The following is a 17,292-nucleotide window of genomic DNA, read 5'->3' as shown; positions in this document are numbered from 1 at the left end:
GTTTTCCTTCTCCCTACCCCTAACAGTTTCTCACCATGTTAATTGCCTATCCAGATCCACAGCCTTTCTGTCTCTGGTAAGACAGCAAAATGGCCATCTATAGAATAACAATTATGCAAAATAAGAAAGTTAAATCAAAACAAACAAATCAGAATATTACAAAACAACCAAACAAGAAAAGGAGCCAAATAAAAGGCATAAGACACATATAGACACAGAAATGCATTTGCACACACAGTCAGAAGTGGTGGCTCAAACCTATAAACATAGCACTTGGGAGAAAGATACAGATGAATTGCCAGTAATCTGAGCCACACTGTGCTACACAGTGAGTTAAAGGGTATACTGGGTGGCAGAGATGGAAACCACATCTCAGTAAAACCAAGGAATTTTTGAATGAAAAATAGAACATCATTCAGAGAGCATTGAAGACTGGGCCAAGGAGGGCTGCTCTTCTCTGAAGATGAAGTAAAGGAGGAGTGGATTTTAGTGAGAGAGGAGGTTGGGAGGGCAAGCAGGAGTGCGTGGAGGGAAAACTGTGGTGGGGATTTATCATGTGAGAAGAATCTACTAAAATGTTTTAATAAATTAAAATAAATTGGTATTTAATATGAGATCGGCAGACAGAAAAATCCAAAGGGAAGGAGAAGAGAAAGTCCAAGAGAATGAATAGAACACAAATTTGAAAGTTGTGAAATTTCTAAGATGACTATTCTAATATGTCTGATAAATATGATATGAAAACCAAACATGATATAAACAACACTTAGGATTCCTTTGAGAAGAGAAAGCATGATTATTAACAGTTAAACAATAATAACAATAATAATAGAATTTATTAGTTTCAATATTTATTAATACACTAATGTCCATGGTTTCCTATATTAGAACACGTTTAGTAAAGCATCATTTGATAATACATGTCTACCTATTATCAAATACTAATAAGATGAGAAATCCATCTACTCTAGCTTGTAAAACTAGACAGCAATTCCATTCTTTATGTACACAAAATAAGACTTTGCAAAATTATTCCAGTGTAGGCACTGTGCACAGCACAATGATGTTTGAGTCAGTAGTTAGTGTAATACATTGGCTTGTAGACTGACTCTATGAAGCACGCACAATTAATTATCTAAGACTATATTAAGAATGTACTTGAGATACAAGACTGTATATGTTAGACTTTTAATTATTTAATTTATTTTAGTATTCTTTTCTGAACATTTATCAAGTTAAACCACTTCATTTAAAACATGTTACTCTCATTTCACAAAAATTAATTTCAGACTCAAGCTATTTCTAGCACCAAGGCAAAGAACATAGCAGGTATTACGGACAATACGTGAAGTTGAAGGGGCTAAGGGGGACCCAGAATTAATTTAAGCATTCACTCTGTCTGTGGTGGTGACTTTACAAACAACTCCCAGGTGCACTTGTAGAATGACTAAAACATATTTCCCCACCAAGATACGAGAGATGTTTTCTTCAAGGCTGTCAAATACAAATAGCCAAAACACTAAGAATGTAACACTTATATTATTCCTGATTGTGTCCTGATTCTTCTTGCTACAGGTGCTTTATTGTATATATGTGTAATAATAAAATGTATATGTAAAAAATAATATAAATGCAGGAATAAAAGAAAAAACTGACCCCACATCCTTCTCTCCTTTTCTCACTCTCAGCCTAAGACTGTGGTGCAGCCTTTCTTTTCCTTCAGTCCTGCTCTCAGATCCTACCTCACACCACAGACAGACTACTCTCATTCTCTGGCTTTCTCTGACCTTCTGACTCAAACTAAAACTATTCGGTCAGCTTTCTGACTCTCCATCTTTGTCTGCAAGTCCCAGGCCCTCACAGACATTCTCTCTCTGTCTCTTTCTGTCTCTGTCTCTCTCTCTCACTCGCTCTTTCTCCTCTCTCTTCTATTAAATTGTTTCCGGTTCTCTAGAGAACCATTTCACTGGAAACCATGTTAAAGGTTTAGCAGAACGGGCCTGTGGAGATAACTGTGCCTGCCACTCAAGAATAAGAACAGCAGGTTACCGAGAAGAGACTTGATACCCTATGAGCACATACAGGGGGAGGAAATCCCCCTCAGTCACAGTCGTAGGGGAGGGGAATAAGGGGAAAATGGGAGGGAGAGAAGAATGGGAGGATACAAGGGATGGGATAATCATTGAGATGTAACAAGAATAAATTAATAAAAATATTTAAAAATTAAAAAATAAAAATAAAAATAAATAAAAAAGAACCTGAGCGTAGACATCCAGGACGCATCGAAATGTCTGGCATTTAAAACTTCAGCTCTGAGAATATAGGAACAGGCGTCTCTTTGAAGCTCATTGACTAATCACCCTGTCGTTGATGTGCTCCAGACTCAATGAGACAGTCAGAGTGCTCAAAGAATAAAGTGGAATGCTTTGGAGAAAGGCACCAGCGTCAATGTTTGCCTCCATTGTATGCACACCCACACTAACACATATGTGCACCTGAGAGAGGGGAGAGAATTTAGAGGGCTTACTCTTCGACCTTTTAAACTGAAAATGTTAGGATGTTCTCATCATTTAGAGAATCAAAGTAACTTGTGGAATGTTGGATTCATCAATCCATAGCTGTTGCAGAGACTACACTATATGTTACTATCCTAATATAAGAAAGTAGAAGCTACCTGCTAATCATGCAGAGCTAGTTAGGTACAGAAGTGGTAGTCAGGACGTGGATGGGTCGTAGGAGTTATGTAGTTGTTCTTTTATAATTGAATATAGAAATTAATGTTCTTTGAAAGGTGGTCTAATTATTATCTCTTCCTTTTATAGAACACAAGGAAAACATCCCTTAAAGGGCTGGCTGAAGAGTCTTCAAAGTGACTTCACTGGTCAGCACTGGGAAAGACTGCTCCTTGTCCACGGCTCCCTTTCCTGTCTGGGGTCGCAGGGATGCTTTGTTTCTTGCTTTGCAACAGTGAGCATCTACTACTCCAGCTACAGCAAAGGGAATGCCGAAGGAACCATGTGCTCTACTTCCCAATCTGGCTCGTGGGATCTGTGACTGGTCCCTCAAGTTTGCCAACTCACAAGGTCAATGAGTGGAAACTGAGCAAAGTCACTGGAAAGCACACACAGAAGATGGCGTGCATGAGGAGGAAGGAATCCAGGTCTTTGAGTCGGGAGCAGCACCATCTGCTGATTGCACACGCCCACAGAATTTATGTCAGGGATGGTGGAGCTGATGCCTATGCTTTGGTTCGTCAGTTAGAGCAGCCAGCATTCAGTTAAGTGCCTGTCTCTCATTTCATCATTCCATTTGATGGAGAGATTTTTAAAATCCGATCTACTTCAGACTAGAGAAACTCCTTATTATTAGTCATGCATCAAACATATCCCAGGAAAAGCTCTGAGGAGGCATTCCTCTTATGACTGTATTGTGGCTTCTTTGGTTGTAGTAAAGAAAAAAATAGGTGCATTGGGAGAAAAGATGGCTCTCGATTAGTGAAAGGGAGAAATGGAGTGTACTTTCATATCTAGAACAATGTCAAGAGAGTAGAACTTGAGTGTTGTTCATCAAGAGATAATATAATCACCACTTCCAAGATTATGGCAATATGATACCAGAATTTCAAATATAAGAAGAATAAAATAATATTTAATTGATAGTTCAAAAGATTTTAATTAAGTGCTCAAAAGATCAAAATATCTAAGGAAAAAATGAGTATAAATTCCAATGATAAGTGTGTAAGCCTTATTAATACCTGTAGTTAGACCTGTTGCCGCTCAGGTAATAAATTAATATTTAAAAGTACAAGTGGATGTTCACACTTGTATGTGTGCATGTGCATATCTCTGTGTGTTCACACTTGTATGTGTGCATGTGCATATCTCTGTGTGTTCATGTGTGGGATCGAGAGGTGCAGGCACAACAGGTGCATGTAGGTAGATGAAAATCACAGGAGTAGATCTTCACATTCCCCCTTGTTGGGAGAGGATCTCATATTGTGTTCACCCAGTCGACGGGCCAGCTGCTGGGTATCTTTCATATGTTTCCCATATCTCTGCAGAGTGGGTGTTAGGACTGCAGTGCTTCTCTGCAGAGTTGGTGCTAGGACTGCAGTGCTTCTCTGCAGAGTGAGTGCTAGGACTGCAGTGCTTCTCTGCAGAGTGAGTGCTAGGAGTACAGTGCTTCTCTGCAGAGTAAGTGCTAGGAGTGCAGTGCTTCTCTTGCTTTTCAAGTAGCTTTTAAGTGGCTTCTGAGAATTCTTCCCGCTCAGCTCTTCGCGCCTGCGCAGGAAGCAGTTTGCCCACTGGGCCATCTCCCCAACCTTAGCATCTTACAGGTTTGATTTGAAGACACTAAAAATAAAAAATGAAATTCTGCTAAGAGGGGTGGACGCATGCTACAATCATTCTAATGGTGGAATGAGTAAAAGAGAGACTGTATTCACTTGTCTCTGTCCTCTGGCTTAGATCTTTATAAACACGGGCAAAGAAATGACACTCAGAACAGCTCACTGGGTCCTTGAGTTTTCTTGATAGATAGTTACTTTCTTTCCATTCATCAGAATCTCAATGGCCTAGACAAAAAACAAAGTGTAATTTCTTTATTTCCTTTCTTGTAGCTTTAGTGGTTCAACTATTAGAAGGTAAATGAAAATAACCCTTTTGTCAGTACTTGAAAGAGGACAAGTATTAAGTTTTATTGATAATCACTACTCTTCTTTAATTCAGCAAAATGTGTTAAGTAACTCTGCAGAACACATCTTTGAATTTGTTCAAGTTTAACACCTACGTTCCCACAACTATGTGTTTTGAACAAATTTTACTATTAAACAAAGAAAATGAATAGCAGTAAAAATGTATGACTACACACAAACAATATATATATATATATATATATATATATATATATATATATATATATATGTCACTAGTGTATACCATTATTAATGTCTTGATCTACTCATTAAACTGAATTTATATATAGCTTTTATATATACCTAATGTCAAGTTTTAAGAGTAACAATGTGGTGTCCTACTTCTGGGAATTAAACCTCTTAGCCAAAACATATTCTCACACCACAAAATTAAGAACTTTTAGTATTTTCACTCATTTTGTTTTAGGCAAAGTAACAACTTTCTCAGAGGAAGCATACTTAGCTCAGACAGCTCTGCATGTGATGAGGAAAATGTGACTTTTTTACACACTGCCCTTGTCACTGTTTCTCAATATGGTTCTGTCTGTGCATACAAAATGTGGAAGTAAATGTTCCTTCCTCCAGGCTGTCTGAATGGATACAGATCATGAGGCTAAGCATTCATTTTCAAGACAGGTATCATTTCAAAACTGTCTAATCAGTACTTCCTTATAATGCAAATGCTGTTTGCAAGCAAGAGGTGTCTGCTATTGTCCAAATGCTATATGCTTGAAAACTACTAGTAGGTTAGCAACCATCACAGGGACCATCAGTAATGCAGCACCCAGTTTACAAGGAAACCCTAAGTCCATCAATAACAGCAGTTTCTTTTTTCTATTCTTCCTTAGCCTCCTCAAACAAGGGACTTCATAGATATTGACATTAACACTAACACGGAGGATTTGAAAGACTACATAAGCTAAGGCTATACTGAAGTTAATGAAGCTCCTCACTCACCAGCTTTCCACGGTGATGTTCCAAGTCATTAGCATGCACTATGATTTTGGCAAGATTCCCCATGTGTAACTGGGCTCCCAAAGAGTCAGAATCCGGATGTGTAGTGGCAGCCTATTTTGCCTTCTGCATGAATGATCAGAGCTCTCTGAGTTAGAAGGTTCTTGAGTCAAATGAAAGGGCTAGTGAATTGACAACATATTCTTTATTCTTTCTCAAGTCCTACTTAATAAGGAATCTTGGAGTATCTGGCACCATGTTAGGTACTTCACAATGGTGCTACATCTGAGTTTTATGTAGCAATCAAAGACCTATTCAGCCCCTTGTCACAGCCAAACCCTTTGCTAGCCAGTATGTCTTGGATGCATTATGCAGATGGAATTAGGGGATTCTGGAGAAACTGTGAAGGCAAAAGCACAGAGACGCAGCAGGAGAGCAACAAGGAGAATAACAGATAAGCATATCTGAAAGGCAGCAAACAACACTGCCAGGAGAATACACTTTAAAATTTTTATAAACTGGCTTTTCATTACTAAATAAGTTTCCAAGAAAATAATAGATCAAGAAAAATAAAATATATTCAAAAACTACATCATCATTTCACTATGGATTCAAAGACTGAGCTGTTCCAGGTATTTCCAAACATTTCATGCTTTAATTGGCTTCCCAGGAAGGTACCTTATGTCTACAAGTCACATTCATTTAGTCTTATATTGATTTTAAATGAAACTTCCTGTTTCTATGACTACACTAATCAATTAACTTCTTGTAAATGGCAAGACAATTTTCTCTTTTCTTTCACTCCAAAGAAACCTGAATATATTCTTCCTTCAAAAGAAGTAAGATTGCCCATACATATCACAAAAATACACTACATTGGTCAAAACATTTGGTGCCTTTTATATTTTGAAAATGTTTGGTGTTCTTTACAGACAAAGCATACAAAGCCCCCTTTGTACCAAAACTAGATGTCTTGTTGATGTATAGCTGTATTTATAAAAGGTCCCTGGGATACTAACAAAAATGTCTTTCCCTTGGCCCTCATGCGGTATCCTAGAGAACTGAGTCAGTAGGCAATCAGGAAGGTTATTATTGATAATGTGTCTGCCAGTGAGTGTCAACAAACTACAAAACAACATGGCAGTCATTTGTGACTTAATCAAAGCGAATCATCGTTTATATTATGGGCATTTCACTTATATTTAAACCTGAAGACTGGGGCTTACTTCAAGGTACTGAATATGTCTTAGGGTCTAAGAACAGAAAAACAGGACTGTGGGAAGACATTGATGTCCAGACTCAGATAACGTGGATGTAATGTTAAGTATGAGCTGAGCAAATGTGGCTGAGTACCTTAAACTCACTGCTGCAAATGAACTTGATAAACCAAGGCATTGTTTGGGAATTCTCAGGATCCAGCATTCCTTCTTATACTCAGAAAATCTTCCAAAAGCAGAAAAGGGATCAAGACACTCCCGTGACCCGATTCCCTTCTGTCTAGAGTGCCCTGGATGAATGGCATAGCTTGAAATCTTCTACACAGTGATCCAGATCTTGACCTGCCTTCCCAAGCTCATACTGCAGTCACATCAGAATGCATCCCTTATATATTCCCAATTCTCTCTAGTTCTGTGCTGTTCAAAGTAGCTTCCGAGTGTCCTCATGCCAAGAACCACTTCTTGTCCTTGTCCTTGTCCCCTTAGCAAACTTTTGTGCAACCTTCATAGCCAACACTATCTTCACAAACAGCAGCTTTTCAGCTATGGCTGGAGTGCCTGCCTCATCAAAGAACTAAATGCTAAACTGCTCCAAGGGAAATCGTCTCGCTCCTTTTTTTTTTCTTTTTTTCTGCCTTCCCAATTGAAAAAGTATTTTATTTTATATACACTATGAAATTATATAGAAGTGGTTTAACCACAGGGAAGAAATATGTAAAAATGTAATTATTTACATGCAACATGAGAGGGAGAGGAGAGAGAGACGACAGAGAGACAGAGAGACAGACAGAGACAGAGACAGAGAGACAGAGAGACAGAGAGAGACAGAGAATCTTCAGATTCCCAGTCAATCAACTAGAGCACCCCAGATTGAGAAATTACTAAATTACTCAATTCTCAAATTTCTCAAAAAGGAAACAGTCCACACTGATAACTGAAAAATATGCTACCTGAGAACTCAGCTGATGCACACTGACTTTAGCTAGGATATCACCTGCTAGGTGCAAGATGTATCATTCATAATAACACTTCAAATTAGTGTAAAGACCTAGAATAAGATTCAAGCAAGGTATGTAATTTCACAAGTACTTGATGTGTGGCAGTGGTCGGGCTGCCATCTGGATCTCATTCTGTTTGGCTCCTGAGCATATTCTGCATCCATCCTTTCAGATGGCCTCTTGGTTGTCCTTGTACTATGATCATACGTGCACCTATACTACATCTCATGGTCCTAACCATATCCAGGTCACTCAAAATAGGTTGCTTCAGGAAGAATAAATTGTGGGGGTGGGGGAGCCAGTATTGTAATGACAAAGTATATAGATGACTCAAGAAGAAAGGTAATGGGACCTCTTTAAAATAGTGACATCCATTAGTAAAATTCTTCATTAATGTAAATGTTCTGTCTTCCACTGGACTTATTGGTAGGCTTTTTAATTTTTTGGTTCAACGCCTTAGAATGTTACTGGTGTTTATCTAAGCAGAATTGCAGCATACTTTTGTAAGGTTGCTAAAAAGATTCAGATTTCTTAATTGCCCTGGTTGATGGCTGTGGTAGTGGCTCCAGTCTTGATTCTGCAGATTGTTGGGATAGCAACCTATAATTGTGTGTCTTTATTTCAAGCATGTTTTAGTGTCCTGTTTATCTTGAAGAAATGTTAATATTATTTTCTGACTGGAATATACAACAGTGCTCATGAATAGTTTTTTTTTTCCTCTCTCAAGCAGCAAATGCAAGCTAAATAAAAACTTGATTTTAAAAGTCAGATTTTGTTACTTCGGTAACAGTTACTCACTAATCGTAAGCTCAGGCACGTCATAGTGAAAAACATAATAACAATCTTAGGATCTGGGTAGTGATACAGACACAGATATGAGGGACAATCAATTTGGACTGAAGATAATTTAAAGTTAAAGTACAGTTCCTTGTGTTATGGTTCAAATGAGAATCCCCACCCTACCCCACATAGACTCCGACATCTGACTATCTGTCCTCAATTGGTGGGGCTATTTGTTTAACTTTAAGAGGTATGGTCCTATAGGTCAAAGTGTGTCACTGTTATTGAAGTTTTTTTTTTTTTGAGAGTTTAAAGACTTACAATTTCTATTTCTCTGTTTGTGCTTGTGGTTCAAGATGTGAACTCGCAACATCTGACTCAAGCCACTATGCCTTATAAGCTCTTTCTCCCAAATATGTCTTGGTCATGATGTTTTTATCTCAGAAATAGAACAGTAATGAATACACAATGTCACATTCTTGAGACCTCCTTTCTTTTATGACTTCTTTTTTTTTTTTTAACCTGGTTGAGGACCCAGATATCTTAGGCCTGCTTACAGAATCTACACTATGGAGAAAATAACTGGCTGATAAGTTTATGTGGAATAAGGAGGACAGGAGCCTCCTATTTACAGTAGAAGCCTGTGTAGGCAATGGAGACCATTTCACTCTCTGGCCACAACGGTTTCAGTATGACACTAGCTCCCCCCCGCTGAGGTCACACCAAGCACTTGAAGATCTGTCAGCAATCAAAAGAATGAGAACTTCCCTCAACCGCCTAAGCTGTTTGCTTTCCAGCAATGGCTTATTGCAGTTATTAAATGGATTTCCATACAACACGTATTGGAGGCAATAAGAGCTCTCCATCCTTCCCATAACCGAAGGCCTACCCAGCTTCCATAGAAATAAAAATGAGACTCGTGCTAAATAGAGATAAGAATTGGGTGAGGTGACCATTCTGTGCTAAGTGGCAGCTGGGAATAACCAGTTTTCTTTGCAGTTAAGGAATGCTTTATGAATCCCTAGAAATAGGGCAAAATGCACAATATGCATGCTGTGGAGCATGTATTTTTCCTTGCCCTTTCTCAGTTCTTATTAACTGTCTCTGTGGAGTTATAAAAAGATAAGTCAGCAGCAAGTCTGACTCACCAAGAGCAAGTTAAGACTCTTGCTTTAGGATAAATCTATATGGAGAAGATCAGCTTATCTTATACAGTACAAAGACAGGCCGCACACTGGGAACTAAATTTGGATAAGGTGTCCTGCAGCCCAGAGGAGGCACTCATTGTTCAGAGGTCAGTGGTCATCAATTTGACTGCCTGCAAACACCAGCAAAGATCAGGTAAGATACTGAATATTTTGCTTTGCCATTTAAAGAGACTGTAGCATCTTTCTTTAGGGGATATTAAGTATATAATTTGTCATTTTAGCATAAGAAATATTCTGATTAATAAAATGTTAGCCTGCATATTTCTAGAATATGTATTGGGAACACTGGTAATAAATACTGAATAATATCATTTTAGTGAACTTATAAATGTTCTAGAATCTCAAAACAATCCCACAAATTATGCAAGTAGAACACATTAGAGAAAAGAGCAGTAGGACATCCTGAAGTTAAAAAGACCTTACCAATAGCATGGTTGTTAATGGCATGCATAATGAATCATTTGGCACCATATAAATCTCAACAAGTTAATTATTCACTAGAAAGATGTGGCATTGTTGCACAAGTTCTATATTAGAGCCCCTTTCTACCAACAAAGAAAAAAGACAATAATTCCAATCACATCTAAAGAAATATTTCAAAACATAGACTTCTGACCCTTAAGGAGCATTAAAGTCATTAATGAATTTTAGTTAACATGATTCTATCTCAAATTCATTAGTTTTAATAGAGTTACTAAGCAGAATCTTGTTAATTGGCTAACACCTTGGAAAATAAAAATGGAACAAGCAAACAAACCTAAATACTCTACATTAAAACCAAAATGATAAAGCTGCATTTTCTAGATATAGAGGCAAACCATCTCCATGCACACGTTATACTTCTGTGGATCCATAAAGCAGGCTTCTGTCACAGATCATAGGCCTTCCCCATTAGAAGACTCACATTCGTGTGCTCTCCTTGTTCAATCCTTGTTTCAGTGCTGTCTTTAAGATTTGCCCTTTAAAAAAGCTATAGCCTTTTTTGTTTCTATTATTCCATGAGATACACAATATTCTAACATATTAGACGATACAGGAGACAAGGAAATGATATTGGCGCATCCTTACCTGAAGGCCCTCAATGGCAAGTCTCAGCATGCTTGGTGTAAGCTTAGAAGCTTGCTTGAAGGTAAAGTTACTCCAGTCTATGATCAAAACAAATCCATTTACTTGAAGCTCGGGATCTTCAATCATAGCTTCTAACGAAAGTAAGATGGCACGCAAAATATCCACCAGTGTGTACCTATCAGCAACAGAGAAAAAGTAAACTTTTAAATTCAGTTATATCTTACATGCACATTTCATAGCTTCATGGATTAAAAAAAATTATTAAGGTTTTATATTTGGGTGGAGGTTGGGAGAGTTGTAGTAGCTTATTTGATTTGGCTGATTTTTAGTAAACCAAAGATGCCTTTTTTTAAAGGACATCAAGATTGTCAGGGAATTTTTCACCTGAAAAAAGTGTTTTATAAGAAGAGATTGGCTTAGACTGGCATGTGAAAATAAAGAAGAAATTAGCAGGCAGGAGCTGCAGCAGCGGCTCAGCAGTTAAGAAGGTCGCTGGCATGTACTTCACCTGCAGAAGGGCCAGGTTCGGTTCCTCACACCACGTCCAATGGCTCAAACCTTCTATAACTTCATTTCTGCGTGAATCCTGGGCCACAAGCCTATGTGGCCTGATGGGAACATACTGCCTACCACTGAAAAAAATACATCCAACTCAAATTAACTCAAATAAATCTTAAGAAATGAAGCATATATCCTACCCACACAAATAATGATGCTTTGTAAGATGGTGTAACTTTTTTCAAATTTTGTAATGTTTTAGTTTTTCTGTAGACCATCACATGATTTTCTAAAATCTCATTTGTACTACCTCCAAAAGCAAGCATCACACTTTTAATTAAAGATATCCTCAGGAGACTTACAGCTTTGTCATACAGTCTGTATCTGAGAAATATACATCTTAGCACTCACTCAGCTGAGAAGCAAATGCATTTTGTAAATGTATAAATGATGAACATATATGGACACTTTTTATTATCCAATAAATATAATAATTTACATACCTTTTAAATGTCATCAGACATTGAAAGTCATCAAGAGATGCTTCAATGGAGACATTAATCTATATTATAAGAGGCTTGTAAGTTGCATACAAGTACATTGCCATTTTAGAGAAAAGACTTACACATCCTCAGGTTTTGGTGTCTGTGTAGAATGCTGAAATCAGTGCAATGCCCAAAGGACACTGGGAGACAACCATCCTTTTAAAAATTTGAGGATGGAATTCAAAGAATCTCATTCAACAAACAAGAACACTGCACATGAAAGCTGTGCATAAATATCACAAGCCTTTAATCTCCTCTATTGTGTTTCTCTCACAACTATAAAAAACTAGAAAATAGGAGAAATGAAATTAGAAAATAACTAATAAAAACAAAAGGGGAATGATGAAGCATAGCCACACCTCTATACTAAACTAAGCCATCTAAATTTAAGGATTGGATCTTTAATTTCTCTGTATTATAGTTAGCACAACATCTTATCACATTCTAAAAACCTAAAAGGTACCTGGATTCCTCTAAAAACAGAATCCAAGGTGAGTGCAAGGACACTGGCTATGGACTAAGACAATACCTCACCACAAAGACCACAAAAGGAAAAACCAGGGGGTAAAGCCAAACTTAAGAGGTCTTCTTAGGGCTAAGCTTAGGAAAAGATAGATCACAAATGAATGTGGTAAAGATTAATACTGAGGAAAATTAAGGATGAAGAGTAGAGCTTCAGTTATAGACTGAGAAAGTAGAAAAACATTCTATTTAAATAAAAATAGTACAGATAAAGATTGGGCAAGTAATTCTTGAAGAAAGTCTGTTGAGTTGAGGTACAACCTAGAAAGATACATTGGAGAAACACTTGAAAATGTATATCCTAAACATTAGGAAAGGGCTCAAAGTTGAAAGTAGTGAAATTTGAAAGACATAGACCTTATGATCAAGGGAATAACTATTATAAGAAAGGAATTGCTAGAAATACTATACTTTAAAATGAGTCAGAAATTTTATGAAGAATATTGACAATTTCATTCTTACACAATGGTATGTCATCTTAGTCCCTTTTTTCTGGAGAAATTCAAATGGAGATTTCCAGAAAAACCTGTAAAGAGATCTGGAACTAGGGCAAAGGAGGGAATGGAGAGTGGGTAAAGTAGGCTTAGAAGGTGTCGTCATTCAGTGGGAGTGATGGGATCACCAGGAAGACTGTGGACCCCTAACAGAGAATTACTCTGGGTTGTTGCTGTTGTTGTTGTTGTTGTTGTTGTTGTTGTTGTTGTTGTTGTTTTCGGGTTTTTGTTTTGTTTTGTTTTGTTTTGTTTTTTGTTTTTTGTTGGTTGGTTTTTCAAGACAAGGTTTCACTGTGTAGCCTTGGTTGTCCTAGACTCACTTTGTAGACCAGGCTAGCCTCAAATTCACATTGATTTGCCTGCCTCTGCCTCCTGAGCGCTGGGATTAAAGACATGCACCTGGCTCTTTTTATTTCTAAAAGGGTTTGGAGGGAAAACATAATGATTCAGAAAAAATAGGCTAGTAAACACTAGATCTTCATGTAATTTCTTACCCTCTTGAGATTCCATTCTTCAACCTGAAAGCTAAGGCTTTGGGACAGACCCTGGTTTAGTATTCTACCATTGGCCATGCAAGTGTATCCTGTCAGAAAATTTCAAGATGGAATTGCTATTACATCCATCACAAGCTGAGCTTTGTGGCCCTCAAAGTGTCACTGGTTTATAATTTTGAGGTGCACTATCTTTATCCTAGAAAAATAGTACTAAGTACACACACACACACACACACACACACACACACAGATGGGGACTGAAAAAAAACAAGTGATGGTCCAGGCTTTATCTCTGAGATAGGCAAATAAGTGTAACAAATCATATAAATGGCTTAAAATAAGCATAAAAGGTCTTTGACAAAATCCAAGATCATTTCATGATAAAAGTCTTAGAGAAGATAGGTTTAGACAGAGTGTACTCCAACAAAATGGAGATGACAGATGACAAACCCAAGCAAGAACATGTAAATGGAGAAAAAGAAAACAATCCCACTGAAATAAGGAACAAGACAGGGCGTTAGTTGTACTGTAGCCACTCCTATTCAGTAGAGTGTTCAAAGTCTTATCTCAAGAAATAAGATAACAAGGAAATAAAGGGTGCAAAGAGGAAACTAAGTCAAAGTCTCCCTTTGCCCATAATTGGACTCTATACATAAAAAACGTAATTAGTCCACCAGAAAACTTCTAGAAGTAACAGTATAGAAAATTAAAACAAAAATCTGTACCCTTTCTATATACCAAGGCGAAACATATTGAATAAGAAATCTAGGGCATGCTCTCATTCATAACAGGAAACAAAACAAATAACAACACATTCCATCTTACATTAGAAATATACAGGCATCTAAGGAATAATAATAAAATAAACAAATCAGAGTAGGACAAAACAGGAAGAAAAAGAAGATCTGAAGAAAAGCACAAGAAACATATATAGCTGCCACATGCATGTGAACACCCAGGAATCCCAGAAAAAAACACAAAACCTGAAGACAAAACACACACACACACACACTCACACACACATACACACACACACACACACACACACACACACACACACACACACAGCTCTAATTGAACATTATGAGGCAAAGAAACCTCTACAGATGCTTTTTGGCTCATTTTGTGTTGGAGTCTCCTGCTGGACATGGGCCTGCCCTTAGCAGTGGTTTATTTGTAGAAAACATCTTTTTAAATGTTATTTGCAGGTGGTTATCAATTGGAGCTAGCTCTTGGTTTAGAGATGGGGACATGCGATTACTTCTCCTTTCAGTCCTAGGACCCCATCTGGTGCAGACTCCAGCCTCCTGCAGCTTCTGAGCATGCTGCCTCAGTCTCTGGGAGTTCATGTGTGCATTATTCAAGCTGGGTTTAGAAAGCCTTGTTTCCTGGCTCTGGGTAAGAAAGAAGATGGAGTGGGGTGGAACTGAGAAGAATAGAGAGAAGAGAAGCAATAATCAGAATACATTGTATGAAAAAAATCTATTCTCAATAAAAATGGAAAAAACATGGAATAAAACTAGTCAAGAAAAAATGTTAAATTTTTAAAAGAAAGAAATTGGGTTAGACGCTAAAGTTACAAAGACCTCCTATGCTGACAGAGTAGTAGAACTGATATTGTAAGAGTGACCAGCTTACCAAAAGCAATTTACAGATTCAATGCAACGGCAGTCAAAATATTCATGCTATGCTTCACAGAATTAGAAAAAAATCTTAAAATTTATATGTAAACACAGAATGCCAATATATTGTGTAACCTTAAGCCAAAAGAAAATTGCTGGAACTACTACCATACCCAATCTTGAGAGACATACATAAAATAATAATAAAAGCATTAGGGTGCTCACACAAAAATAAACATGTATACTAAAGAAAAAAGAATAGAAAGCCCATATTTAATTTCACACAACTACAGCCACTGACTTCTTGTTGTGTTTTGTTTTTTTTTTTTTGTTTTGTTACAAAGAAGCCAAAAATACACTGGAGAAAAGACAGCAGCTTCAACAAATGATGTTGGGGAAACTGGATGTCTGTGTGTGTAAGAATTAAATTAGACCCTTATCTTTGGCGTTTCATAAAAAATAATTCCAAATCACATTCTATACAGCAAAGCAAACAGTGAATTGAGTGAAAAGGCAGCTTATAGAATGGTAGAAGAGCTTTTCCACCAATACATTGGACAGAGAATTAATATTGAAAAATACATAAAAAAATAAGTCATGAAACTTCAAGAAAACAAACAATCAAGTCAAGAAGAGGCTAGAGAAAAGAAGGAGAGAGGAGAGAGAGAGAGAGAGAGAGAGAGAGAGAGAGAGAGAGAGAGAGAGAGAGAGAAACTGATTTGAAACTGTTTAAAGAAATGCAAATTAAAATGACTTTGAGTTTCTATCTCTCCCATTACTGAATGATTTTTATGAGGAAATCAAATGACAACCAAGGCTGGAGAAGAAGGTGTGGAGAAAAAAATAACACTTACTGTTTGTTGGATTATAAACCAACGCATCCTGTATGGAAATCAACATGGATATATCCCTATAAAAACTAGAAATAGATCTATGTAAGACACAGCTATTCTATTCCTGAGCATATCCCCAAAGGACTCCACTGCAGAGATGGCCGCTTACCCACACCCATTTTCTCATTATTTACAAAAACTAGGAAATGAACTCAGCCTAGATGCCCATTGACTAATGAATGGGCAAAGAAAATGTGCAATCTGCACAATGTGTTTTATTCAACTGTTAGTGAAAATGATATGAAATCTGCAGGAAAGTGCATGTAACTTAGAACCCAGACGCCGAGAGACAAACACCACGCTTCACTCTCACAGATAAATTCTAGCTTCAAGTCTTGAATTTTGTGTATTCAACTTGAAGTACCCCCTAGAAACCAGGAAACTAGAAAGAAGCCCTTGGTGGGGCAGGAGTAGTGAGAGGGAGATAGCATGACAGTCTTAATATGAAAGTAGATAGGATGTCCTCACATCTATCCCAAGCTCCTGGTAAGTGAAGACTTTCATGGGACATGCCCCTTGGGCTAGTGTGCAGATATAAGTGAGTATATACCATGTGAGTCTTTCTGCTTCTGGGTTAACTCACTCAGTATGATCATTTCTAGTTCCATCCATTTGTCCACAGATTTTGAGATTTCCTTGTTTTTTTATAGCTGAGAAGTATTCCATAGTGTATATGTACCACAGTTTCTTTATCCATTCTTCAACTGACAGGGGACATCTGAACACCTTGTGGTTTTGGCCACTTGTATCAACCTGCTCATCTTTATCTCATGCCTTACCTGACTTTCTGCCACTAATCTTTTAAATACCTCTACACCAGCAGCTTGGTAGCTCCCTGTTCCCTAGGACCCTTCCTGCTATATAGAGCGCCACCTTCTTTTTTTTCCCATAACCTTCCACTTGTGAATCTAAATAAATTTCTTTTTAAAACTGAAAGAAAGATAGAAGATAGGGAGAGTACCAGGGAAGGAAAGGTTTAAGCAGGAAGAGGAATACTGCATAAGGGTGATCAGGGGTGGGAGAGAGAGCTGACCACATCAAAAGATGTATGAAATGGTCATATGGAAGCCTAACATCATGGAAACCAATTTAAAGGTACATTTTTTAAACGAATTTGAAGGAACATGTTCTGCATGGCTGGAATATGCTGCTTCTCTAAGCTATAGGATATTATTAAATGAAATCGCAATGTCAAGTTTGAAATCTTCTCTATGAGTTGTTGAACAGTGAGACCCGATAGAACAGCAAAATAATGACAGTTATCCTTCCTCTTGCTTGCCCACAAGAATTCAATTAAGAACCTACT

The 17,292-nt window shown here is 37.6% G+C and overlaps 1 protein-coding gene across 1 annotated transcript in view; it reads right to left on the bottom strand.

Moving 5' to 3' along the window:
• Window positions 1–17,292, bottom strand: part of CLVS2 (clavesin 2) — a gene marked incomplete at its 5' end in the record, with an annotated part of 86,373 nt that overhangs the window by 51,608 nt on the left and 17,473 nt on the right. The window contains one exon of the mRNA XM_084775821.1: window positions 10,919–11,093. Coding sequence (XP_084631947.1) covers window positions 10,919–11,093 — 175 coding nt within the window. The remainder of the gene's footprint in view (window positions 1–10,918; window positions 11,094–17,292) is intronic.

This window comes from Acomys minous (genome assembly GCF_964271855.1).
Source record: "Acomys minous genome assembly, chromosome: 3".
NCBI lineage: Eukaryota > Metazoa > Chordata > Mammalia > Rodentia > Muridae > Acomys > Acomys minous.
Note: the sequence above shows the minus strand (reverse complement) of the source record. Positions and strands in the feature narration are given on the sequence as shown.